Raw genomic sequence first — 26,265 nt, 5'->3', positions numbered from 1 at the left:
AAGGTAAATAAAACATCCCTGGTGTGCAGAAAGATGAAACTGTGGTATTTCCTCAAGGGCTTGGTGTTGCTCTCCATGTGCTGTGGCGGGACCTGGTCAGTCTGTGCTGGGTGAACGCATCCTGCTCTGCTGCTGGCAGGCCCATACCGTACCGTTATATGTGTATGCATAGGCTTAATTTTAGACCCTATGAGTAACACCATTTACTTCCCAAAGTAGGAGAGTTCTGCCTAGAGTGATGTATTATTTATTTAGGTTTATAACAAACACACAGAAAACGAATAAATGAATAATGCATGGATGATTAGCTTATACATTTCAGCTCACAGCTGAGAAAGATGGTGCAGAACAACCCTCATTTGCAGTTCCTTCAGACAATTGCTTTTCTTTCTTCCCCAAAACCCCCAAAACAATAATAAAAATTGTGCTGTTTATCATTTAGCATTACAATAAGAAGCATTTTGGAAGAGATTAATTCAGGCTTAAGAACCCAGTGGCAGACTGGCCACAGGGTATATATTCATCTGAATGATAGTTTTTCAAGTAAAATGTTTTCCTTAGCTGTATTTTTCAGTTTGCTTTGCTCTGAGTTACAGGTTAACTAGATTTCTTGCTCTCTTTAGCATTTACAAATCTTCCAGTACCGCAGCTCACATGCAACTGTCTCTAGTGTGTGCAGCTATTAAGGGATCTTTCATAAAGGGAAAATTGTACATGCCAATTATTTAGAAAATATGTTCTCTCTAAGAGATTTTAGCCACCATGTTTTTCTTGAAACAGAAAAACCTGGGATTTAGGTGAAATAAATGAGGAAAATGCATGTTTCTGAATATTGAAATACGATGACACCTGGAAGTGCTTGAAACATTTAAATGCCTTTATGGGAATTTTAACCAACTGTATCCATAAATATTTAAAGCAGTGAATTATTTCTTGAAATTTACATTTTTATGTACTATTTTGGCTTACGAATTATTGAACAATAAAGATGCTTTCCATAATAACGTCAGCTTTCAAAATGCAGTGCTTGGCTGCAAAAAGATTTGCCTGTGGCCATCGTATGATTCAGCAAACTCCCAGCCTAACACTGAGCTTCAATATCTCCTTTAACTCCAAGCTAAGATTTTTAGCTGCATGAGGTATCTTAGGTCCCATCTGTGTTACTGCACTTCTCAAATAAAATGTTGTGCAGAAACTACCATTACCTTTCAGCAAAATATATGTGACCGGTTAGAGTTCATGTTTTCAGTATGAGATCACTGTAAAAAGGCTAAAATCCTTCTAGCCTTTCTACAGGGTTTCTCTGTTTAAAATATACCAGTTGATTTTCAGTCAATGAGAGGGTCACCACCTCGTAGGTAACCCTGGACAGGAGCTACATGCGTGTCTTGCTTTCTGCCAACAGCTTGTGCCTGACGGCAGGAGGGAGAATGCGAAGCAGTGAATGTGCTTTTATGAGACATGATAATTTGTGCCACTGAGCTTGCTCCGTGGAGCTGCGTTTACAGCAGGCTGTAGTTGACAGTATAAAAACATCCAAATGTCCAAGTGACAGTGACAGTCACCAAAAGGCTCCAGTAATGCTCCATGGCCTGGGAGGGGAGCAGTGAGAAACATTTTTAATCATGCAAGAACTAGCGTGGTGATTTTTCAAATCCAATTTGAGTATTATTCCCATTGACAGCCATTAATGAAGCTAAAATTATTTTAAAATCCCCCACAAATTGTTTGAGTAAAAGTGAGGCATTGAAAATAACTTTTTTTTTTCATTTTTTATGTATTCTAAAGTGAGCAGGAAAGTAATATTACAAAAAACTATATAAAATACTAACATGTTGTTTTTCTGACTGTGCGTCAGTGTTACTGATAATGATCACCAAATAACAGTGATTTGGGTGCTGCGATGGGTTGCATGACATTATAATCTGTTTCAATCTGCTTTTCATTTTTAGGATATATTACTTTTTAGATAAACTGAGAACTGAAAATCCCCAAGAAAGGATAGTGGAATGCAAATTTATGAAGTCTAGACAGCCAGCTGAAAGCTGATTTTCTACACCTTATAAAGAAACAGACTATAAGCCAAGTTTTTATTTAGTCTAAATATTTCCATCATTTCCAGCTGTTTGCAGAGAACTGCTGCATTTTGATTCTGCTGATAATAAAACTAAGAATGCACAAATCATTTTTATCAAGCGTCAAGTACAAATGCTTGATAAAAATGCTTCTCTGCTAAGTAAACTGAAGTGGATGAATCCTTACTGCTCCGCACTCAGCCAGAGTGTAACTAAGGGCTGGCTGCCTGCGTGTGTGAAGTTTCAAGGGGTGCTGTTCAAGTAGTGTCAATGGGACACATACAGAGATGGTTTTCACTCAGGTAATCACAGCATTGCCAGTAGCAGCCAAATGACACGGTAGATTAATTCTATGGAATGATGCATTAAGTTGATGGGGCATTCATAAGGCCAGACTCTGTATTGTTTAAAGCATGTTCTATCCTTTTCGATTTCTGTTGGCTTTGCTGGAAAGTGAGAGCTGCAGCCTAGACAGAAGCCTGTATTGGGGGACAGTCATATGCATTTCCAAACAATTCTGAAACCTTGTTCATATCTTCCCCTTCTCCAAATATATGGCATCTAAAAGAAGTGCATGCTACTGGTTTAAAGAAACATTTGAGATATGTTTGCTCGTAACTGTTACGTGAAAAAAGTATAGTGACATTATTCTCTGATAGATCAATGCTCAGAAGAAACATAAGATAGAGCATCTTTCTTTGTTGATAACTGAAACAGTTCAAATCCAGTTCTAATTTGGCCTCTACATTTCTTTGCATGGCTTTTTGTATTAGCAAGTCTCTTTAAGCAGATACAGACAGAGCTGTGTTGCAGACATTTCCGAGCAAAGGCCCCTGAAAGGCAGATGTCATGTTATGTGGATGCAGACTGTTACTCAGCCTTGTATCCTGCTGGGGTTACCAAATAGGAAAAACAGACAGTTTGGATTTTCATTACAGTATCTTTTTGCATACATTAAAGTAGATAAGTGACCTAACAGTTCAAGGAAGTGGTTTGATTTTTGAGGGTCTTTGTCACACAAAATGTTTGCTGAATACTATTTATGTGACTTGCTAAGCTGGGATTGTTTTGTAGGTTTCTGCTGGAAACTCATTACTGTGAATAACAAGTAAAACCTTAGAAGTTGGGATATGATGTCCTTATCATTAAAATTTATTTTTACTATTAACTGATACTAGTTCATGAAATACATTATTAATTGTGTATTGCACTGCATATCCAATTAGACATTTTTACATGTTTCCTATATAATACTTCCTTGAAGAAACCTCCAAATGATTGTTTTGTTTCTTATAAACAAGTTCATCTATTGACTAGAATGTCAAAGAACTCAAAATACCATTTTTTATTATTGTTGCACATAGACGAGGTCTCTTGCATACTATTTAGATAGGTATGTAGCAAGGGTGAACCACGTGTGGGTTTTTCAGCCACATACAGATGAAAGTGGTATGAAGGTGACTGTTGCTCTGGGACTGTATCATCTGAGTGGCAGCTGTTGCTGGACTGTCCCAGTTCCTGGCCGGGGGATTAATGAGGAGAGGAAACGTTGCTGAGGCAAATGTTGCAGTTGCATTTCTAGCAGTCCTGCGTGCCCTGACCACCACCATCCTGCAGGGTCCTTGGGGAGCTGCTGTCATCTCCAGCCTGCCAATGGCTCCTGGCAGTCCTGCCTCCCCTTGGCTCTCCCAAATCTGGGGAATGTCTCTTGCAGCCACAAAAAGATTTTGAGATAGGGCTCAAGGGAAGGTTGTCCATCTATATTAAATATAAATCCCAAGACTGTTGATATATGCTGAAGTTAAGGTAGACCAGGGGTTTCATTTATAAACCTGGATGACTAGAATTGAGAGTATGAGTGGTAATTAGCTGTTATGATTTAAAGTAGTTTCTTAATGTTCCCTCTGTATATTGTTTTTCATGTGAATTTTTCACAGCAACAGATGGAAAAGCTCAGGAATTGATTGTTTCTTTGGTGCGTTGCTCAACCTGCAAGAAATGAAATAAGAGTCTCAGAAAGAAACAGAAAATCACCAACCATGAAGAAAGCAGGCATCACTGCTTCACTTGAATAATCATTCACCTGTTTTTTTGAAATTTCTCCTCCTTATATTGACTCATGGTGTTACAAGTAGAAAGTCATTTTCTGACTTCAAGGATTTTTCCACCAAGTGAAATTCCCCTAGATTATGGTGCTGGGCACACCAGAAGTATTAACACTGGACAGTTTTATGGATCATGCGGTTTTTATTAGTGCTCATGACAAGTACAAATATATTACTTGCACAATATTGCTTTAGGAGAGAGCTTCCTTAGAAAGTACCTGGAGAAGAACTTATTTCCAAAGAAATGACAGCTGAAAAGAACTAAAGTATTTTCCAAAATTGTTAATAAAAGCATAATTTGATAGGATATCATTTTCAGAAAAAATATTTTTGTGGCATGTAAAAGTTGTGACAAGAAAGTCACATTGTACCCACCTACTGCATTGTGTCTGTTTTTAGTAATTTGCAAGTGTGTTGAAACCAAAATTCAATATAGGTTTTAGGAGCAGAAGGTAAAATCATGATATAAGTTGCCCTTAGAAGGTTTATGATTGGTTTATATGGAGTATTGAGCAAAAGATTGTTATATGATACAGGTAATTAGCAGGCAGTCTGTAACGAAATGGGGTCTTGTGTATTTTGTAGAACCACTGGATGAGCTGAAGATCAGAAGTCACAGCACTGAACCACTACCAAAGCTGGAAAACAAAGAGAGGGGAGGCCATCACGGGACAGCTTCCTCCAGGGAGCCAGTCAAAGCTCAGGAATGGGATGGCACGCCGGGGCCGCCGGTTGTATCCAGCAGGCTGGGGAGATCCTCTGTCAGTCCAACCATGTTGGCTGGAAGCAACAGCTCAGGTACGTCCAAGTAGCAGAGCAAGGAATATCTCATCAATCTCCTTGTGAGCTGAAGGATCTCTAAAGATATGCAGGTGAAGTTAAACATCTATATTATTTAAACTTCCAAATAACTTACAGAATTGGCCCATTAAGTTCCTGCAGTAATAGTCCTACGTTGTTCTGTCTGCTTGTGTTCTGTATTTGGACAAGATTGGGATTGTGGTAAGTAATGTAAACATGCCATTCAACTTTTTTAACAGAAATAAAGAATTCCTCCTGACATTGAGGAGGGACACTATGGCAAAGAGTCCCCCCTGCCCAATTGCACCTCAGAGAGAAGTTCATAAATTCAGATATCACGTGCACTGACAAAAACACACTGTGCAGAAACAAGACTATCTTATTGATATGCACAGTGAGTGGACACAGGCAGCCTTAGCTTTATGCTTACATGCAAATCACTAGAAAAGTGGCTACAGATTTCACAAGTCCCAAATTCATATTATATCCCTTTTATCCATCAAATTGCATATATATAAAAGAGAGATTTGTTGTAAATCACTGAAATGTAATGCAACCTGTTTTATAAAATGACTAAGCCAAACACAACTGATACATGAATATATCTATGATATTTATAGCTCTGGGATAATCACTGCAGTGTCACTTTTTGAGATTTGACAGGTCACTTAAAAGAGAAACTTCCTGCCTTATTGGTTTGATTGTGAAAAATATACACTTCAAAAACAATTGGCATGTATAGTACTGGAACCTCATGACCAGTCTTCAGTCAGAGTAAGACCATGAATGGGCTACTCAAACAAGAAAGTGTTCCTGCAGAAGAGGTCTGTCGGAGCAGTCAGTGGCAGAGATTAGTCTTTACAGTGCTGAGCTAGCAGAGCTACAAGCCCCTCACCCAGAACATTGCTTCGCTGCATGATAATGGACCTCTCATTTTCCTTGCATTGCTGGAAATGACACCAGAAACTCAGCATAGAACTTGAGCAAACTTTACTAATGTATCATTTGCCCCAGTCTTTTACTCTGCGATTTCTTGCTACTGCCCCCTCAGCCAGTCCTGCCTGGGGCAGCAAATGTGACTTTTCTGCAAATCTCATGACTTTAGGCACAGGTTATTTGGGTGTTAATTCCTTTTGTTTACTTGTGTGATCTCATAAAGCATTCTGGTAGGTAGGAATTTGCCAGATAGCTATAAAAGCCTACAGCTTTGTTAAAAATTCTCTTCCAAGTACTTTACATACACTAAAGAGACCTTGCTCTCAGTGCTACAGTCATCTATGCTAATGCCAATAAAACAGGGGGATTAAAGGTACCAAATCAGAATAATAGGACATCAGATGCTAAGGGCAAAGGTGTGTACCCACCCCTTCAGTTCTGCCAGATTAACAGTACTGGACAGAACAGAAGGGAAATGAGAAGTATGGAGTGAGTTCTTAGCAAAATGCAACACTTCTGTCCAACCTTTCTGTGTAGGTTTTATTTTAAAGGCTTGGTTGATCTCCAAAAGCAGACAAAACGTGTTGGCCACACTGTTTATTTGGCATCAGGAGACTGTAATAGTTGTTGAATCATGCCTTGATTTAGTTGACTGTGCCTTTGTCTTACATAGCTAGGACTTTCAAAGACTCATATGGAAAGAAAAATTACGGAAATATTTTATGGGCTGAATTTAGACTCCTTTTTTATGATGAAAAACTGTGAGCTGATTATGATTTTCCTTTCCCCACAGTTTTTATGACATTTCATTTGATGAATATTGCCTCTCATCTGCTACAAATATTTTTCCCCTGTGTCTCTAGCTGTTGCCTGAGCAACATGTTTTGCCTTTAATCGGTGGGGCATTGCATTCAAAATGCTACACACAGTTCTCGTCTGAACTTGTACATGAACTATAACAGTTCATTCTTTGCAAATAAATTAGAATTGTAACAGAATGCAACAACAAAGATTTAATCTGTATGGATACAAATGTTTTCTGGAGTCAAGGAGACACAGTAGTTCTATGCTAGCAATTCGGGACTTCTTTTTGTCACAGCGCCAAATAAAATCAGGGCAGGGCAATCCCTATTACAGTGATTTGTTGTGGTTGTAGTTGTTGTCCTCTTTCCAGCATCATAGTTAAGAGAGAAAAAGCCTATATTTGTGTGGACATGTCCTTGAAACACCACAGTTTGCTGCCTAGCTCCTAGTTTGCACTGGGTCCAGGCATTTATTAGGCCACTGTTGGGACAGTTTGAAGAAATGGAGTTGAATTGTTCTGCTGAAAAATGGAGAGGATCTGCAAGGACTTTTCATACATGTGTTCAATGGGCAACTCTGCTGAGACACAGATTAAGTAGGAATTAGAGTGAGTCCAAGCAAATACGTGAGTGAGAGTAGTGATTTTATGTGGGTTCTCCAGATCTCTGCACCTGCAAGGATGACCGGAGGGGAGATGAGTCGTCTCCAGACAAGAACTTGAACTTCTTGTTCATTTTGTTCAAATGAGCCTGGCTTGTCAGATGCACAGGGACACCACTGTCTCTAATGACCGGCTGACCTGTCACATAATTCGTCAAGGCCACTTTCTGTCTCTTGGCATCTTATTGTTTCTTACAGGAAGTGGTGTTGGTGTTTTGGGGGCGTACTGGCTGTTAAGAAACTCGCTGCAATTGTAGTGAAAAGCCAAAGGAGCTCTGTGAAACAGAAGGCTGGGATAGCTTCATGCCAGCAGCTTTGAAGGGTATTTTCTGGAATGTTGCTTTTTTTTTTTTTTAAACTGCAACCATGAAGCATTTTGCATTGCCACCTGCTGCTAGAGACAAGTACTGCACTGCCTTTTAAATCTTTCATCACGGAATCACAGAATGGCTGAGGTTGGAGGGGACCTCCAGAGATCATCTAGTCCAACCCCACTGCTCAAGCTGTTGTGTCCTATTTTTAAATCACCATCATCACTTGTCACTCAGCCAACCCGTTTAGTATTCAGGTTGAAAATGTAGCAGATAATCAGGAAGGGAGTAACTGCCCTTCCTTCATTGGAATTAGAGGTTAGGATTGTGGTGGAATTGCAAAAGTAATGAAGAGTTAAGTGCAAGCTGTCTGGGAATGCAGCGATGCTTGTGAAAGCCATGGGGCAAGATGCATTCGTCGGCACAAGAAGGGAGTAGTGGCAAAGAGTACCAGTTCACTCCAGCTGGGCCACTTCACCCAAAAACTGAATGTTCCCACCAACCCTAAATTCTCTCCTCAAAGGCAATATTAAGGTATCACTGTGCTACTAAATCCTCAGGGCATCTCCAAGTGAAGGCAAATTAATGCTGGAGGTAGAAGTAGCCCTCTGAACAAGGTCCAGCCCAGGAGGTGATGGTTCTGGAGCTTGCTTGCACTGGTCATGTTCTCAGTGCACGAGCTCTCCTAGCAGTGCCTGTCATCTAAAATAAAATAACTAGTACTGGGGACTGCACACTGTGGGGAGGAAGGTACCAGTAAGGCAGGTGGAGAGCATGCGTACGCTCTCCAGTGTGTGGAGTGTCATTATCTCAGAGCCTGACGGTTAAAGAGCACGCTGCTCTCCACACCAGTGGCATTACAGCCATTTGAAATAATGCAATTGCCAAATTGTCCATTTGGTCCAGAGCCCTAAGACTGACTTTATCCCATGACAGAAGCTTCAGAGGAAAATAATAAGAAAGTTTAAGAAAGAAAAAACACTGCCAGAAGGATTTGTTTATTCCTTACTTCATTGCCTCAGTTGTCATAGACCTGAAACACAGCAGTTTAGAACAAACCTTAATTTAAAACATACTCTGTCTAACGCATGTTTTTATCTGGCTTGTTTTTGAGTCTTGCTAAGCTTTTGGCCTTTTGATTTCTGGTACACTGAGTTCCACAGTTTTTAGTGCTCACTTTTTGAAAATAGTTCAGTTTAACATTAATTAAGTTTAACTGAGCAGCTTCTGCAGGTAAAGTCCAAAAAACATTTTTAAGTGGCAAAGTATTATTATGCACTTTCTTCACCTTGAGACTTCATAATTTCAAGTTACGTTACAGCTTACTCATCTTTTTCAGGAGACCAATATGGCTAAGCCGGTATGAAGATAATACATGCAATTCATTTTTCCAGTATGCATGTTTTCTTTTTCTTTTTTTCCTTTTTCTTTTTTGCGTGTGATTACTCCGTAGCCTGTCACATCGCCTTGTTTAATTCAAAACGTGCTTCTTGGCAGCTGTAGCAAATAAGCAATATTTCTCTTTTCATGTGCAAAGAAGAGACTGTGACAGGATAAGAAGGTTCTCCAATGTAAGTGACAGCCAGAGTATTTTTTTTGAATTAAGATTAGGATAGGCAGAATGAAGTCTCCCTTGGATGAATAAAAGAACTCTTCCAGTTAAGATCCAAAAATAAAAATCATGCAGAGCTGTTGTATTTCTAGAGAATATAGGAAACCATATCACAATGGTATAAAACTGATGAAAAATATTTCCAAAAAAATCATGTCTCATCTCAGCATTCTACTTTAAGAAAAATCCACAGACACCCCAAAAAAACCCTGCAACCAACCAACCTGATACATCTTTACTTAAGATGACAGCATTTGGTAACACTTTTGAAAAACAGGTCGTTTATGTTGGTGCTTAAATGCATAATTAGGTACCCAGTTTTAGGCAATCATATTTGTAATTGGAAAGTCTATATTTCTGTGTTGGGCATTTTCTCCTAAAGTTCTCATCCTTAACGCTGTCCTTTGGGGCTGTTCCTTTATGTCCATGTGTGATCCTGTTGGCATCAACCAGATTCACCTCAAACCTGAAAGTCCATTAATGCAAGTCCCATTTTAGCTGACCACATTTGCAGGTTTGCTTCAGGGGCTGATGGCCAAGATGACTGTGGCCCTGACCACTAGGACTGCTGGGAGTCTCACGGGTGCTCTGGCTCATGTAACGGGACAGATACCCTGCTGACCAGTCATCCCCTGCTAGCATTACTCCGCATCTGGATCTGACCCCTGGAGGTGGTTCAGGCCCTTAGTGAGCCATGAGTTTTTCAAAACATGACACAGTGTGAGGGATTTGTCATTTGAATCTGTGCAAAATAATGCTACAAAAGTTTCATCAGTTAAATATAGCAACTGAATTTTATGAACATATTCATGCTTGACATAACTAGATAAAATCTACAGAGCAGCTCTGCAGCTACCCAAAGCAATCTGCTGAATTCAAGCCTCATGATGCCCATTGATTGCAACGGGCATCTCTAATGGCTACTCAAGTGCTCTGCATCCTCTGGCCCCTGTCCAGTAAAGCACTTAGACATATGCCTATGAGTTTTCTAGCTTAGCAGTAGGCTGTTAGCCCTTGTCAGCATTTGAGTAGCTTACAGCAATGTCAAAAAGCTCCTGGTTGTGGATTCAGAGCGGGTCTTGTGTTTGCAGGGGAGCCCTTGCTACCGTCTCCCCGGCAATTTTTATTAAGAACCAGAAGACACATGCACACAGTAAAGCAAAGTACAGTGCAGAGATGTGGCACTATGCTAACCTTATTGGTATGGATCTAAATGTATTTTAATTTGTATTATCACGGACCTTAAGCAAATGGATCCTCCTGAGAGGGTAGACATCTGTAGATGCCTTCCCCATGTGCTTATTGGGCTGGCTGGCAAAATTCTCCTGCTCTACACCACACATCACTGTCACTGAGGGGACTTCTCAAGAACTCTCAAAACTACTCATTTCAGATGTTAATACTGAGATATTTCAATATGGTCCACATGATACTTTCACTAGGTACCATCCCTTGTTTCTCTTACTTCTTTTCAGACAGCCAAAAGCAGAAGTTATTATTTCAAGTGATCATTGTACTAAAAATCCAGTTAGCTTCAGTACAGTGAATAAAGTTTACACAATTGAAAAACAACATGCTGCAGAATACAGAGCAATGAGTTGAGCATCACTTATGCGACAGACCATTTAGGGACTTTTTTTTCCACAGTAGTGTGCAGTAAGAAGCTGTTATTCACAGCACGAATTGGTGTAGAATGGAGTATTTATTCGGTTTAAAAATACTCCCACTGAAGCCAATGGAATGGGTATTAAAATCCCAGCATTTCCCTTTTAGTACATAACACAATCTCAAACTTTAAAAAGCTAGATGGAGCCTTGACTGGAACCTCTCTTGGTAAAGATCACTATGGAAATTGCAATAGTTCTCTTAATACTGTAAAATATATTACAGGGAGATAAAGAAGGAACTAATACTTCATCTGCATGTGATGGATTTTATTTCTTTGATGCTAGATGAAAGGACTCTCTTTGGCAAGGAAATGATAATCTCTTGTTGTTGTACATATATCCAAATTGGAAATTATGACACTTTTCTCTGCTTTCCCAAAGCAAAGAAAACAACTCTGAAGCAATGGCAGACAACTCCCTTGGAGTTTTTGACATACTGGGTGTCAGATTTTGCTTGTCACAGCAAAAACACTGTGTTTCTACTTAACAGTAGGGGAAAACAACCAAAAAACCACAATTTTTGTCCTCACTGAAACCACAGCAAAATTTCGGGAGGGAACAGACATGAGATCCATTATTGTATCTCTATTACTGAAGGAAACAATCAAAAGTCTGGCACACAGTCCATGTGAAATCAGAACAAAAACAAATCTAATCAAACCTTCAGAATAACTGCCCAAGTCCAAAAAAATCAAAACAACAGATTATGTACAAAATGTAAGGTTATGGGGGGGATCAGTCTGCTCTTTTCTTCATGCTTATTGCTATGTTGATTCGTGTTATGTTTGAAGACTGACTAGGGATGGGTGAATTCAATAATGCATTCGTCAAACAGCATAAATATTTTTGCTGCTTAGCCAGCTGGATGTTAACCAACCTATTAATATTTAGTTGATGAATATTCACCCATACAGATGCTTTCACTGGTCTGAGTGCTCCAGCTTAAGTGAAAAGCTCTTCTCCATACCCAACTGAATTCTGAAACATCTTAGGAAAATAAGCAGTTAAGGTGACAATGAAAAAGCATCAGTGAGGTGGAAGGAACATTCTTCAGCATGCTGCTAGTGGAGAGCATAATGTGCCCACTGTCTTGAAGTTTCCAAGAGGTGCCAGGTGATCTTCAGGAAGTGCCAGTGATGGACAATCTTATTTCTCTTGAACAATGGACCAACCAGTGGCTAGTGAAGGTGCTAGAGATCCCGTGCAGGAGAGAGAGAGATTTGTATAAAGCAAATAGAGACAAAGCAGCACTGTTAATGAGGCATGAGAAAATACATTTCAGAGACACACAGGCAAAAAAGGTACATGAGAAAATATGTGCTTCAAAGGCAAACTTTCTAAACCAGGATTGCAGGAGGCATGTGTCCTTCCTCTCTTCTTGAAAAGAAGAGACTGAACAGGAGATACTCTTTCAACCTGTTGTAAGGAGGCATGGTATTATTATTAGTTGTTATTCATGTTAAAGCACTATCATCCCAGCTAAAATTGGGGGCCTACTATTGTACAGACTGTATCTGCGCAGTGTGATAGTCCTTGATCTCAGTGTTTACACACTAAATAGAAAAAACGAGTGCAGGGTTGAGAGGAAATCTCATAAAACATGAGCAGGATGAACACTTTCATCCAAGCCAAAAGCCTTGGGTTGAGATGAGATGTTTCCTCGGTCATAAACAGGAAGTGTTATAGGATAAGCGTTTTTCTCAGGCAGAAACAGGTAGACCCTTTTCTCAGGAAAAAAGTTTCTTTTGGGCCAGATGTGGGGTGTCACACACTGTAGGGCAGCACAGCACACTTGTGTCAGCATAGCTCAGACACACCAGCCTTCTTCCAGGAATGCTGAGCTGCGTGGTCACTGTTGTGTTGGTGTGTTAACAGTCGTAACCTGCACCTGGGGGTCAGTGGGAACCTTCTGAAAAAATGCCTCCATGTACAACAACCGAAGGAAGGCTAAATAACTATGTAATTTCTGCGCAGTTCTTCTCTGGAATTGAACTTTCTCATTTAATTCAAAGCCACCTCCACTTCTGTAATTGCCTCTATTTTGGGGAACTAACTTCAGAGTTTGCCACTGTTGAACTTCATATTTCTATCCTTTCTTCCCTACTTTCTGTCTGATCTCAATTCAGTGCCATTAATATCAGATTTCCCAGTGATCTTTGTGACCTTCCAAATCTCCAGGCACCACAGTATCCTCACTGCTTGTATACACTTCCTTCATTTTCTCTCTTTTTCATGCTTTCCCTCAGCACAATCACCCTTTGGGCTACCATCTCCTTCTCCCTCAGCTCTGGGGTGGAGAGATGAAACCACAAGCCTCTGTAACTCCCATGTATTCACTGCCATATTTAATGGGACTATAAGAGGGCACTGGGGAGGAGCAAGGAAGTTTCCTTGAAATGCCTCCTGTCTGCCTCCTGTTTTATGCCCTATAAATTAGCTTCAGAGATACCAGCAGGGAAGGAGGAGGCTGGGATGTGGGATGGGTTCTGTCCTAATTCCCGCTCTTCTGACCCCAGCTTCTTTTCATCCTGCAGCCCAAGACTTTACCTAGAAACCTAGTCTGGGTTCTCAGTTTCGAGAGGATCCAGGACCCACCATGTTTCAGCTTACTGCAGCACTAACCAGCCTCCAGCTCACTGGTGTTTTTCTTCTCTCCTCCTTCCCAGAGCCTAAAGCAAGTTGCAGATTAGGTCGGTCTGCATCCACTTCAGGTGTGCCTCCTCCATCCGTTACTCCGCTCAGGCAAGCCAGTGATCTTCAGCCGAGCCAGGTACCATCGTTAGCCAATCGTGAATGACTTCATGTGCTGCAACATGCCAAATGTCTCACCTCTGTGTCTGTCATTTGTTACAGTAAATGATTTTTTTGTTTTTTTGTCTTTATTTTCTGTGCGTGTGCGTGCATTTGTGTGTGCACATCTCTCACTGGCAATGAAATTCCCCTGGCTACAGCCAGGAGAATTTTATTTGCTCTTAATTCCTTATATCCTTTTCTGTCTTCATTCTGTAATATAAATGTAGTAAAGCTGTACTGTATGAATTGGCTGGGTTTTTTTTATTTTTTTCATGTTTTGTGTACTTTTTTACTGTCTTTAAAATTTATCAAACTTTGATAAATTTAATCTATGTTTCAGTGTAAATTTCTTTTAAATGTCTTGTCTAAAGCACTTGCACCAATGTTTGTCAATGACTTGTACATACCTTTGACTTCTGCCCAGTTGTACTATAATATTTGTGCCAGTCTTGCATTTGTTTTGAGCTCGGTGCATGATTGTATTACACTGTGATTTATCACTGTCCTGAAAATTGCTCTTACAGCAAGTTGCTTTGTTTAGTTAAGGCAGCTGGACTCTTTTCAACCATAGACTGTGTAATGCTTACAGGTCTATTAAATAGTCTGCTGTAGTTATGTTTATTGTATATTGTTAGGAATCAAAAACCAAATTGAAGAGGTAAAATCTCCTTGTATCTTAAACAGAGATACTTTTTTTCCTTTCAATCAATAACCAAAATGCCACACAGACCCTTGAGAAAGAAATGTAAGTGTTTCGGTTTGGCAAGTTTCTCCAATAGAGAGAAAATGCAAAAGAAATAAAGACATGGCAAACCTATACTTACCTTTATTTTATATGCTAATACTGAAATTGTATCATTTTGCTGCACAGATGTGTATTATTAGTTTGACAGAACTAACTGCTGAGAGTAGCAATTGAGAGAAAAGGTTTCACTTAAACATAATGTGAATGCCTTCTATCAAGTTCAAAGCATTCCAGTATTGTATTGTTTGCGTGTACATGTATGGGCCTACACGTCACTGTGTATGTCTGTGGCTATACATATACACCGAGCCATAAACATATGTATAGATGTGTGCACGCATATATGTATATACACACACACACCCATACACACACACACACACACACACACACACACACACCCTTAGAAGGTGAATTTTTGGTTGGCTTTCAGGGAATCAGTCCCTCATAATCCCATTGAATTTCAGTGAGATTTGAGGGGAAAGCTCCCTAGGACTGCTTTGCAAGTAATCCCATATTTAATTTTGTAACTTGGTGAGTTTCTTCAAGAAGTTCTTGGCCAAAGCAAGGGCTAGAAGAGTAATGGCAATTTACTCAACCCAGAGGGCCAACTGCTTGTTAGGAAGGTTGTATTTGGATAGTCTAGTCCATATGGGTTAAAATTCTTTAACATGCCAAATGGAAGCTATTCCACTACTTTTGAGTCCTGCTGGAAACAATGCCTAAAAGAATCTTGCACATTACTAAAACATATTTTGCATAAGAAAATCAAACCCATAATGGTGAGCCAAAATGACAGCCCATTTAAATACCATGTCAAGTGTTCCTTCATCTAAGGAAGAAATTAGGGCAATTGTACTTCCAAATGTCCCAATGTTCATGTAATATATGGTTTTTTGATTAAATAAGTCTTACAGCAGGCATGATGCTTTGCTTGTTACTTAGTGGCAAAGGCACCTTGGGTGTTTTGAAAGGGTTTTAGTCTCTCAGTTTATATAAAGAAATAAACAATAAGCCTTGAAAGCAGAAGCTGGTGTGATAGGAGAGATAATGAGCCTCTTAGAAGCTGCAGCCAGGGTTCATTGAAACTGTGAAGGAAAAATCCACCTCACTTAATAAAGAAGAAAGGAACAAAGATGATAAGGGAAGTTTTCAAGTGACTGTAGAGGGTATTCTTGTTTATTTAGTAATGTATGGTGTGGACATGGCTTCATGAAAAACAACAAAAACTGGTAAAAGCTTTTTTTCCACGTAAGTCTTCCCCTTAAATTGTCAATCTGTTATTGTCAGTCTGTTAAGTTGTCATTTATTATGATGGCGTAATTTTTCAAAAATGTGGACTTGATTCCAGTTGAATGGCAAAAGTCTCATTGTCTCTGTGGCAGATACAGACATTACTTAGATTCTTTTCTTTATGCACCTACCTATTCTATCTATCTTAATGTGCAAATGATCTGTGGCAGGTAAAATGTGTTTGGAAATGGCTGGGATGTTAGCCCATTCTGAGTCTGATGGATTGTGGCATAGAGGCTATTTATTTTTGTACGCTGTGGCTATTATAAAGTATTGATACTGGTTTCCTTAACCACATCATAATCCGCAAAGTTAGATTTACAAAAGATTAAGAGGACACTTTTTATGTGAGATGGACGCAACTGACTTTCACAGAGGGATACAAGATAGAGGAGTACATCAGGGAAAGGGCAGATTACTGTATTAATCAGTTTTCTCAAACCTTCATGGATCCCAAACTGATGTTTTTCAAAACATTTATGCTGTTTGGGAAGAACTCAGATTTGCAACTGAGTTCTCCAAGGCCCGTCATTTTTAATACAAAATGATTTTTGTAAGTGGTGAGTAGGCTTAGTAATTAAAAATAAGTCTGAACTAAGGAAATCTACGTTTTAATCCTGATCAAATATTGGCTAATTGTATAACTATTGACATTTAACTCCTCTATGGCTTATTTTCATATTTGTTTACTGGTGAAGGAATTGTGAGGATTAAGTAGTTAATATTCGTGGATATTAATATTTTTATGGTGTACAGGTGCTGAGCGTTATAGTGATCACTTTTAAATTAAAAAAAAAGGATTTTTTTCTACAAGCAGAGATGAATTACGTGGCTGGTCTCCGGTGGAGAACATTTATAAATTATGTAGTGTATGGGTGGCCAGGAATTACAGACACACTGACCCAGAACGAGAGCATGCTATTCTAAACTTAGTTTTGGTAAATGGTGAGGGCATTTTGAAAGAGCTGGTTGTATGAAGTAACCTTGGATTAAGCATAAATTGACACAATTTAAATTGAGGGGTAAACAAAAGTTATCTTGGAACTGAAGTTATTGACTGTGCAAGGACACAGTTTAAGAAATTAAGGAAGTAGCAAAGGAAGTCAGCTGGAGAGCTTGGAACTGTAATATGACACTAGCTGGAATTTTTTTGAGTTACCAAAGTGGCAAATAGCTTTTGTATCCTAAAGATGGGAGTGTAACTAGCAGAGAAGTGTTGTAGATATCACAGAATGGGATCACTTGAAAAGGTTCTCCAAAGTTAGCAGAGAGCTTACAGGGAATGGAAAACTGTCCTAGAAAGTAAAGAGAGTTATATCTTAGAGATCTAGAAATGTGTGGATAGAATGAGAAGTAGAGGAAATCCATCCGAGTTTGGCCTTTCAAAGGAAATGAAAACAAGTACCAGTCTTTTGTGGCCATCCAAGCAGAGAGAGAACAGTAGAAGCAGCTAACCACCATGCAAGGTTTACAAAGTAGAAATTAAACATAGTCTCCAAACTCCCAAGAAGGAGCTAGGGCTTGTGCAAGTGCCTGGGAGTCCTGCAGCGGGCACCGTGGGGTGTCTCACCACCACACTGCCAAGCGCGCATGTGTGGCAAGGGACCCTGGTAGTGACAGAACTGTTCACGTGTGCAAAGCGAGCAGAGTTCGGATTCACAGATGCCACTGCAGTACGCTGATGTTCCCCTGCCTCCTGTCATTCTCCTTGTCTTCATCTCAGGATAACGAAGGATTACATAACACTGATGGACTCAAAAGTCTGTGTCCTATACAACATACGTGTACACTAATCATGTCCTTTTCTAGCACAAAAGGATAAAATGCTTCAAGCAACCTACACTGTAGAAGTCCCTCTGCTGGTTAGGAGAGCATTTCACATCCCTATTTTTACTGTACATAAAATATCATCTCTAGATTTGCCAGGCTTCTCCTAAGCAGTCTTTAGCACACAAAAAAATCTACTGGTTTCCATTTAAAAAAAAGGGAGCCAATGTAACTATCTCTAGATTTTTTGGTGCAAATGAATTTTGCAAAATGATGTTTGTTTTCATTAAGATGTGGACAGCTATTGGAAAATTACTTGTATTAAGCTGTATGATTATAACAGTACATCAGTGCATGATTATAAAGAAGATTCAATATCTAAAGGAAAATACACCCTTTGAAAATGAAACTCCTGATAGTTGCAATGCATTATTTCAGCTTTTCTGCAAAGCAAAGCCTATTTTCAGACATATTTCCACAAAAATGTGTACCTTATCTGAAAATGTGCAGCCTCTTGTCGTGCTGGCAGTTAGTTACTTGCCTTTCACTGGGAAGCCAGCACTGTCGTTCCTTTACTGTGGTCTCCTCAAGGGATGCTTGCTTCCTCTCTGGAAGGTTTGCATGCCTCAGAAGATCTGATGTCTTCCTGTGGGGAGGACTGGGCAGTGATATCTATCTCCAATTTAAGCAAGGAAAAAAGATTTAAAGTTTACAGTGATGATCAAAGTAGAATCCAAAGCCATGGCGAGATTAAAAGGAATAACTCAGATGAGGGAAAAAAAAATACATGGGCAGCTATGAATTAGGGAGATTCAACTTGCATTTATAACATGAATGAGGAGAAAGCTAGAAAATACATCAGAATCAACTAAACATTTTGTGGCCTTTTTTTCCTTCAAAAAATACAGCTCTGTTCATTACTTACCTGGTATCTGTGATATTGTCATCTCCCTGAGCCTACAGCAAGTTGAGACCACATCTTTCTTCCCTCATAGCACCACATCAGTGAGTACAACACAGAAAACATGTAATATAGACAGGCCCAGGTGACAGACAGGCTAGCCGTTACCTTCCACAACTGAGAGAATTGTCACTTATTTTATGATTATCTCAATACAATATAGCAAAGGGGAAAGGCCCCCATTCACAGAATGAACTTGACCACTTATTTATTGTCTTGCACCAAATGAAGTGGATCCATCAATAATTTATTTGGGTATGTATCTTTGATGGGCAAGAATTTTAAATACAATTTGGGTCCTTAAATTCATATTTTGGCAGCTAAAGAATAAAACAGGCTCTTAAAAAAGGCTGAGTGTACTCTTTAGCCTAGATTTGTCTTACCTACCTCTGAGATGTCTAAATTAGGGGTATAATATAGGTTTGCCTGTGGATTGTATGGAGAGATGCCTGCAGAGGTGATGCAGCGTATCTAAAACCACAGTCACCCTGTAGAGCTGCATGGCTGTTACCTTGGATAATTTGGAAGTTTATGCCCCTAATTTAGCCACTTCTGCTGGGTGCCCAAAGCTAGCTGGGATCATTCCTGGTCTGTGCGTGTTAGAGACTCTTGAACTTTTACCACCAAAGAGAAAACAGTTCTTAAAATTTCCTTTGCTGTGTAGTATAAATACCTATAAATACCTATTCAGACTCAGTCTGCAGGTGCTGAGAGTTACAGAGAAGCTCGGCAGATACAATTGAGACCTATCTGTAGTTGTCTTTGAAATGCCATACGTCTTGGTCGGGCTTGCTAGCAGAGCCTAGGGGAGAGCAGGAGCTTGTGGTGGCTGTGGGAAGTGCAGACTGACACTTATTTTTGGTGTTTGAACCCACTAATGAAACTATTTTAAGGAAATGGAAATCCAAGAAATTTTGCAGAGTCCCCAAAGCAGGATTTTTCTAGCATTGTTTTCTACTATGTGTGTATTAAAGTATGTAGTGAAGCAGAAAGTAGCGTTCTACTTTAAATGTGTAATTGGAAGAGGTCTTTGAAGGCTTCTCTTCATTCGGAATGTGAGAAAATGTCCCCTTGATCATTTGGGTCTGCACCAGAGAAATCCTGGAAGAAAATGCACTTTACCTTTTGAAAGACTACTAAAAACTAGCAAAAGCCGTATTTTTTTCAGCAATAGGCACCCGAGGCAAGGCTCCCCCCGGGCAGGCGGGTGCGGCAGTCCTGGGCAGTGCAGCGGGTGGTGGGGGCGCTGGGTGCGTGCCACGGTGCTGGGCAAGCCCAGGCCACTGCCCGGCGGCCCCGCAGAAAGACCAATCCTTTAGGTTAAGAAAAGCGTTATTAACCTTTTTTTTCTCACCCTGCTGGCTGCAGTCATAAATGTTGCGTCAAATAATTGCAAGAAGCATGTGCAAAAGTTTTTTGGCAATTTAATAAGCCCTTCCTCGCCCATACTTGCATATCCACAAAGGGGTGGCTGTAGGTCACATCCTCGCTGGCTGCAGTCCCAGATCCATACACGGCCTTGCACCACATCAGCTGTAGTTAGGGAGGGAGGGAGAAGGCTTGCACCGACCTCACCGGTGCAATGCCAAATTCTGCCATGCAACAGCTTAGGTAGCATTTGTTTAAGCCTCGGTGTTTAGGTACTAATGAAAATGCGACTGAAACACCCACATTTTACCATGAAGAAAAAATCTAGCATTAAAACTGATTAAACCTTATCCTAGGGGCAACTATTATTTAATTTTGCACTCCAGCCAAAAAAACCCAAACACATACTTTAATTCTTCCAATTCTAAATAAAAGAATGCTAAGAGGGAAATATGCCAGCAAATAAAAAGCTTTGGTATCTTTTCAGCTGCTCTCCACATGTGTTCTTAGAGTTATACCCTGTAATTTAAGCACAGTATAAACTCACTGAATGAAATTTACAGAACTTAATAGAAATAATTTAGAGTTCAATCCTGAAAGGTATGGAGTGCTCTTCAGCAACGGGGCTAAGTATTTGTCTCATGCTTAAGTGCATGAAACAAATAATCCTGTACTGGGCAAACTAAGAATCACAAGCCCAGTTCCTGATGTCCCTGGCCTCAGTTGCGTATACAAAACATACTATAGTCCTTGTATGCCTTGTAAGCATTGTGTTCATCCTGTAATTAATGAATGCAAGAAGGGTATATTGTTACTATTATGGCTATAGGCACCTAGACAAAATACTTCCCCAATGAATTGACATTATCATACTTTAGTTGGCGAATGTGCGTCAGAAAGCACACGGGCTCTAAATTACTCTGTGAACATAAACTATGCATCTGTGCTCTTCTGTTACTCTCAGCACAAAGTGGCAGTTTTCCCCAGCAATAGTGTACAAAAGTTCCAGCTCAGTCAGTGAACACCCTTCAGTTGTCAGGCTTCTTAGCAGAGCTGGGCTCCTGCCTGCCCCAGTTAATGAATTCTGTTGCTGAAAAATGAGCATGTATAAATCAAGACCATGCTGTTCCGTATCTGATCGCAGCAGTCTTTTTTTAACTTCCATTACATGAAAGAAATATAATAATTGCAGGTAGGTGGAGAGCTCTGAAGTATTCTTTCATCCTGTTGGAATACTTGGGAAATGGTAATAGGAAAAAAATGTGTGCTAGTAAGAGAAGTAATATCTGCTTCATAGTCTAAGCCAGTGTGATCTCTCAGTACTGTAAATCTTTGCTGGATGCATTCCTCCAAGGACAACAAGCCGAAGCTAGTATCAACACTAATGATTCTGCTTTTATGGTTCTAATAGAGCGGAAGGGGTTACAATGAAAGGACCAACTTCTGTCATACTTTCTGGGTCAGAGGGGAAAAACAGCCCCCTAAGCTGGAGGTTAAAGATCTCAAGTGAGATGAAGACGTCCCAAATCCCTCTTCAAAAGGAGAATCTAACTACTGTGGTGACTACCACTCTGATGTGGCTCATTCTTGTCTCCCTTGTTTCCTCTCATTTTCAAAAGTTTTTAAAGTCCACTGGTTATTTTAGACACAGAATAGAAAAATGTGGAACAATTCATGGGATGGTAGTGATCATTTTCTTCTTTTCTCAACATGCACATGCCAAGTCTTCCCCTTCAGCCAGTGCCGTGCCTCCGAGATCTCTGTACTCCTAGAGCCAAGATCATGGTTGTTCCTTCTTTGATACTTGATCTTTTTTCTTCATTTAAAATGTATGTTCACAGTGTGGGAAACAATCCTTTAGCCTCTTGCTCTGTAATCAGAAGCCCCATGGGTTTTTGGTCTGGATTTTCTATATACCATTTATTGCTTTGGATGATAGCTTCTATTTTTGCCTATGAAACTACTCCCTTGAAGGGCTTTAATTGCTCCTTCTGTTTAACCATCACCATTAATAAGGCTTGTGATAGTCAGTAGATCCAAAAGCTGCTTAATGTTGGCCAGTAGAATCTGCCACAATAATGTTTGCAGTGGTCTTTGAGAGTCATATTCTTAAATAAGGTTCCTGTCTTGATAGACAATATGTGCAGAATGAAGACTGTCCCTACCCCAGGCATTCATAAGCTCAGTATAACAAAAGAGACAGTAAGCAGTTGTAGATGGGAGTAGGTTGGTAAGTATGTGACTGTCAGGAATTGCAAAAGCTTGGATTTAGTGTGAAGTTAGAAACTGCAAAACCTATTTGGAGTACAAGGTACTATATCTTTGGCAGTGATTTTAATTAATTTTATATGCTGTTAACACAGTGAAATGCACTTGAATGTCTAAACCCAGGAAACCAAGTAAATTTTATCAGAAACATAAATGATGTAAATGTCCCTCTCATGTCCAGTGGAGAAGTCTTTGACATCTGTGTAGGAGAGAACAAATGAATGCAGACTTGACCTGAATTTAGTTGATGCTGGTTTTGCAAATGGCTGGTGGAGTCAGGTATATGTATCTGCGAGCCAGGGGCCCCTGTATTAAGGGAACAATTCAGTTCTCATCAAGTAAGCACGTAAAGTGATTGTAAAATCAATGCAGACTCAATGTCAATGTGAGTCTACTGAAGTACAGGGAGCCAAAAAGACCTCATAAGCGTTTACATCCACTTGGTATCAGGTCTATACCTTCTGAGGCTGCTAATGTTGCCCTCAACCACACATACAGGGCTTTGTGAAAGAGCCTGGTGGCTAGAGGACTTGCCCAGCTCCTGTGAGATCTTTGTTGCAGGCTCTGCTCCTTCTGGGAGGGCTTGCATCCACATCCTCCCTCCCCAGCAGGGAGAGCACCCTCTTCACCAAGCATTTGGGAGAGGTGAGGTACTTGGCACCTTTCCTTTGAAGATGGCCACTGTTCAGCAAGGAGAGAAAGGGTCATGAGACCAGGTCGATAGCAGGGAAGAAGTCTGTTCTTTCCCAACTCTTTGAGGAGGGACCTCACTGCAATTTTCTCATCTTATTCTTTCTTTTGCACTTGCCCACTTCTTCTCTTTCACTCACTCGCCCCAGCTCTCCTCCAGCCTACCCTCTCTTCTTCTCCCCCCAACTTGTTCCTTCTGAGGGGATATTCCCACTACCTGTGGCTGAACTGGTACTTAGGCCCACAAAGTTGAAATAAAGTATTGCCCTCAGCAGGAAAGTGTAAGATTTAGCCACAGCTGTAAGGGATCTTGAGAAAGTAAGAAATTTCATGAGGCTTTCGACTCTTCTGGAAGAGTGTGGGAGGGAGAAGCTCCTCTAGGTACTACGTGGGAGGATGGACAGGCATGATAGAGTCAAGGGTGTGGTGCAGAGAGAAACCCTTGGCATGAGCACTTGCCATGATGTGACATGGGACAACTTTTACCTTGAAATGATGTCTGGATTTGGCCAGAGCTTGGCCTGTATGTGTTTAAAAATCTGGATCAGCCAGAGACACAGGATTTTGTCCTCCTGTTCAGGTTGAATATTCACAAAACAGTCAGAGCCAAGTCATCACGCTGATTGCCTCCACCTAGAAAGAAGCACTGGGGCATAAGCTGTGGTGAGAAGTGTCACAAACACTTTTGTGAAGTTTGCACTGCTAAAATATCTGGGAGAATTTGAACTGTTGGATTTCCTAGCATGCTTTCAGGCCTTTACAAAGTGCAGCAGAACTCCGTGTCCACGAGAGGGAGCAATTGGATTACTTTACATAGTTCTTTTTTCCTGCAAAGACAAATATTTTGCACACATGAAGGCAAAATACTGCTGTCGTCAGTCCAGCTAAATATGCTGTCAACATTTTGGATGAGAGCAACAACAAGAATTTTAATGCTTTAGGGAGGGCTCCACGTTGCATTATGTGGAGTTTCAGCTTGAATATGGACTTACATAATCAGTACATGGGTCCAAAGCAGTGCAAATTGTTTCTAAATATGTGAACTGCAAACAGAGAACACATTAAAAAAAAGAAAGAAAGGAAAGAAAGAAAACACAAACCTTGAAGTGGATGGAATTTCCCCATCCATCATCCTCATCCCTCACTTCTAAGGCATTCCTGCCTGATTGGCACAAGCAGCAATTGTGTCAAAGCTGTCTTCTGTTGGCAGGCAGCCCTGCTGTTGCTGTCCCAAAATTTCTTCTTCAGCATTCAGCTGGTCTGGTCATGCAGCAGAAGCAGGTCACTGCATTGCTGGGGCTTACTTTGCCAGGACTCTGGTTTAGGAGCATGGGAGAGTGCATACTCTGAGGCTCTCGCTGCGCTGGAGAGGAGCCTTGCCTGAGTCACAGTGCAGGCAAAACCAGTCCCAGGGAATATCTGAGCTTGCCCTGTGGCCGTGGGAGATCCCAAGGCCCATGCTTAGTTTTGATGGCTCTCATTTGCTGTAGCACTCAATAGCATCAGGCTCTGGCTTGGCCTTGCAGGCACAAATAGCCATCAGACCTATGGGACAGGCACACGCTGATCTGTGAAGGCACAGCAGCAACACTCGTCTTAGGTGGCTGCTTGTTCTCCAAAGGTGACAGTGCTCTTCATGGCCTTTGAGGACACCAGTTAAAAAGAGCTAGTTTTTGGCACTGATGAGACATGTGACAGGGGGAAGCAGTGAGCAGGTCAGCTTTAGGGAAAGTAATTCCACAGAAAGCAAATATCAGTTGTAGGGAACAGAATGATCAGATCTTGCTGTCTCTGAAAACTAGGCCTAAATTCTTTCTTTATACCTTTCCTCATCCCTCAAGTATGAGCTTGACTGCCACTATTTAAGGTATGATGAAGGGAGTAGGAGGAAGGATATTCCATTCTCTTAGGCTGATCTCTTCTTGTTCTTGGATGAGTTTTGTAAGCTTGACAGTACAGAAGGACGTTTGTTCCCTCACAGAGATAGTTGAAACTTTTCAAATACAATAATATTTTGACAAAGAAGGAAATGCAGTGTTTGTGAGGCTTCTCACTTTCCTCTCAAAAGTTTTTGACCATCTTTACGTGGTTGTTTCTCAGATCTGGGAGTAAACATTATTCTTTTAAAGGGAAGCAGACAGGCATGAAAAGATCTCATCTATGTGGTCTGTGACGTCAGGAGGGTTGTTATGTTGTGCCTGTATTTGATAGAGTGAGGACAGTGTGTTTCAGCACTTTGAAAAATAGCCTTAGCTTAACAGAGAAATCTGCGGGGAAGGAGGCCCCAGGCGGTGCAGCACAATCTAGGATGTCGCTCCCTGAGAGGCAGGTTATACTGGATAGGCCCTGGAAGTCAGTGAGAAGTCCAGTGCAGGCTACCGGTAGGAAGACAAGAAGACAGGCAGATCTAGCCCTTTGTACATGCTTAATTGTAAGGGAAAGGAAATAGTTTCTCAGGCTTAAAGCAGATCATCACCTCCTCCTTCAGGCACATGTAATGCTTTTATCAAGAAAAAGGAAAGACAATAGAGAGGAGACGAGGAAGAAAGAGCCACGAAGGGAAGGGGTGCCCTGCTTCTGATGCTTCTGAGCTCACTCAGGACAGGACAGCAACCCAGCGGCTCACTTCATGCCCGTGGACTTTTGTATGGTCTGGCCATGATCGGTTTGATCCCTCGGAGGTGCTGAACAGCAGCCCCTGAGGAGTCCCAGAGCAGCTGGCAGATACTGGCCATGCTTACTGTACCAGCGGTGACGTTGCACTCTGAGCAGAAGGGCTTGCACATCACTGAAATCTGAACTTAGTCCCATAATAAGTTGAAGTCCTGCCCAGTGCTTTGCAATTAGGTCCTTTTTACAGGTGCCTCTGTCCCATGGAAACTTGCGCCCGTGCTGGACACCAAAACGCTGCAGCACTTTGTGCCCCAGTTGCCACGCGTGCAGGGAGAGGAGCGCAGCCTTCCTGCGGGAGGGAGCTGTGTGGACTGTCGCTGGACCATGGGGCACGTTGCAGCAGTGTGGCCAGTGTGCGGAAGGATATTCATAATTTAGACGTTAGCAGCCCAGCAGCTGCCGCGTGGAGGCAGATGCGCTGGGGCTCCCCTGCTCTTGCTGCTACTTGCAGAGGCTTCGCACGGGGCCGGCAGCAGTGCCGCGAGGGCGGCGCGAGACTGGGCGAGCCGAGCCATGCCGTGCCATGCCCCGCGCCGGGCCCTGCACCGGGAGCCAGGGCTCTGGCCCCACCGCGGCGTCTCCGCCTGGACCGCGCCGCCTGGGGCTGGAGTGGGGCACGGGCACGGTGGGCACGGGGACGGCACGCACCTGGAAACCGGCTGAGGGGAATACCTCGTATTCCTGCGAGAGCCTCGGGCAGGCTGAGGAGACGGGCCGGTGTGCTGCCTCGCCAGCA

At 41.3% G+C, this 26,265-nt stretch overlaps 1 protein-coding gene across 1 annotated transcript in view; it reads left to right on the top strand.

The window, feature by feature from the left end:
• The window catches only part of NYAP2 (neuronal tyrosine-phosphorylated phosphoinositide-3-kinase adaptor 2), a 148,757-nt gene that overhangs the window by 107,398 nt on the left and 15,094 nt on the right, over positions 1-26,265 (top strand). Inside the window, exons 5-6 of the mRNA XM_013944321.2 lie at positions 4,766-4,978; positions 13,638-13,741. Of these exons, the coding sequence (XP_013799775.2) occupies positions 4,766-4,978; positions 13,638-13,741 (317 nt within the window). The remainder of the gene's footprint in view (positions 1-4,765; positions 4,979-13,637; positions 13,742-26,265) is intronic.

The sequence above is a fragment of the Apteryx mantelli genome, chromosome 9 (assembly GCF_036417845.1).
Source record: "Apteryx mantelli isolate bAptMan1 chromosome 9, bAptMan1.hap1, whole genome shotgun sequence".
NCBI lineage: Eukaryota > Metazoa > Chordata > Aves > Apterygiformes > Apterygidae > Apteryx > Apteryx mantelli.
This window is presented reverse-complemented; position numbering and strand designations above follow the sequence as displayed.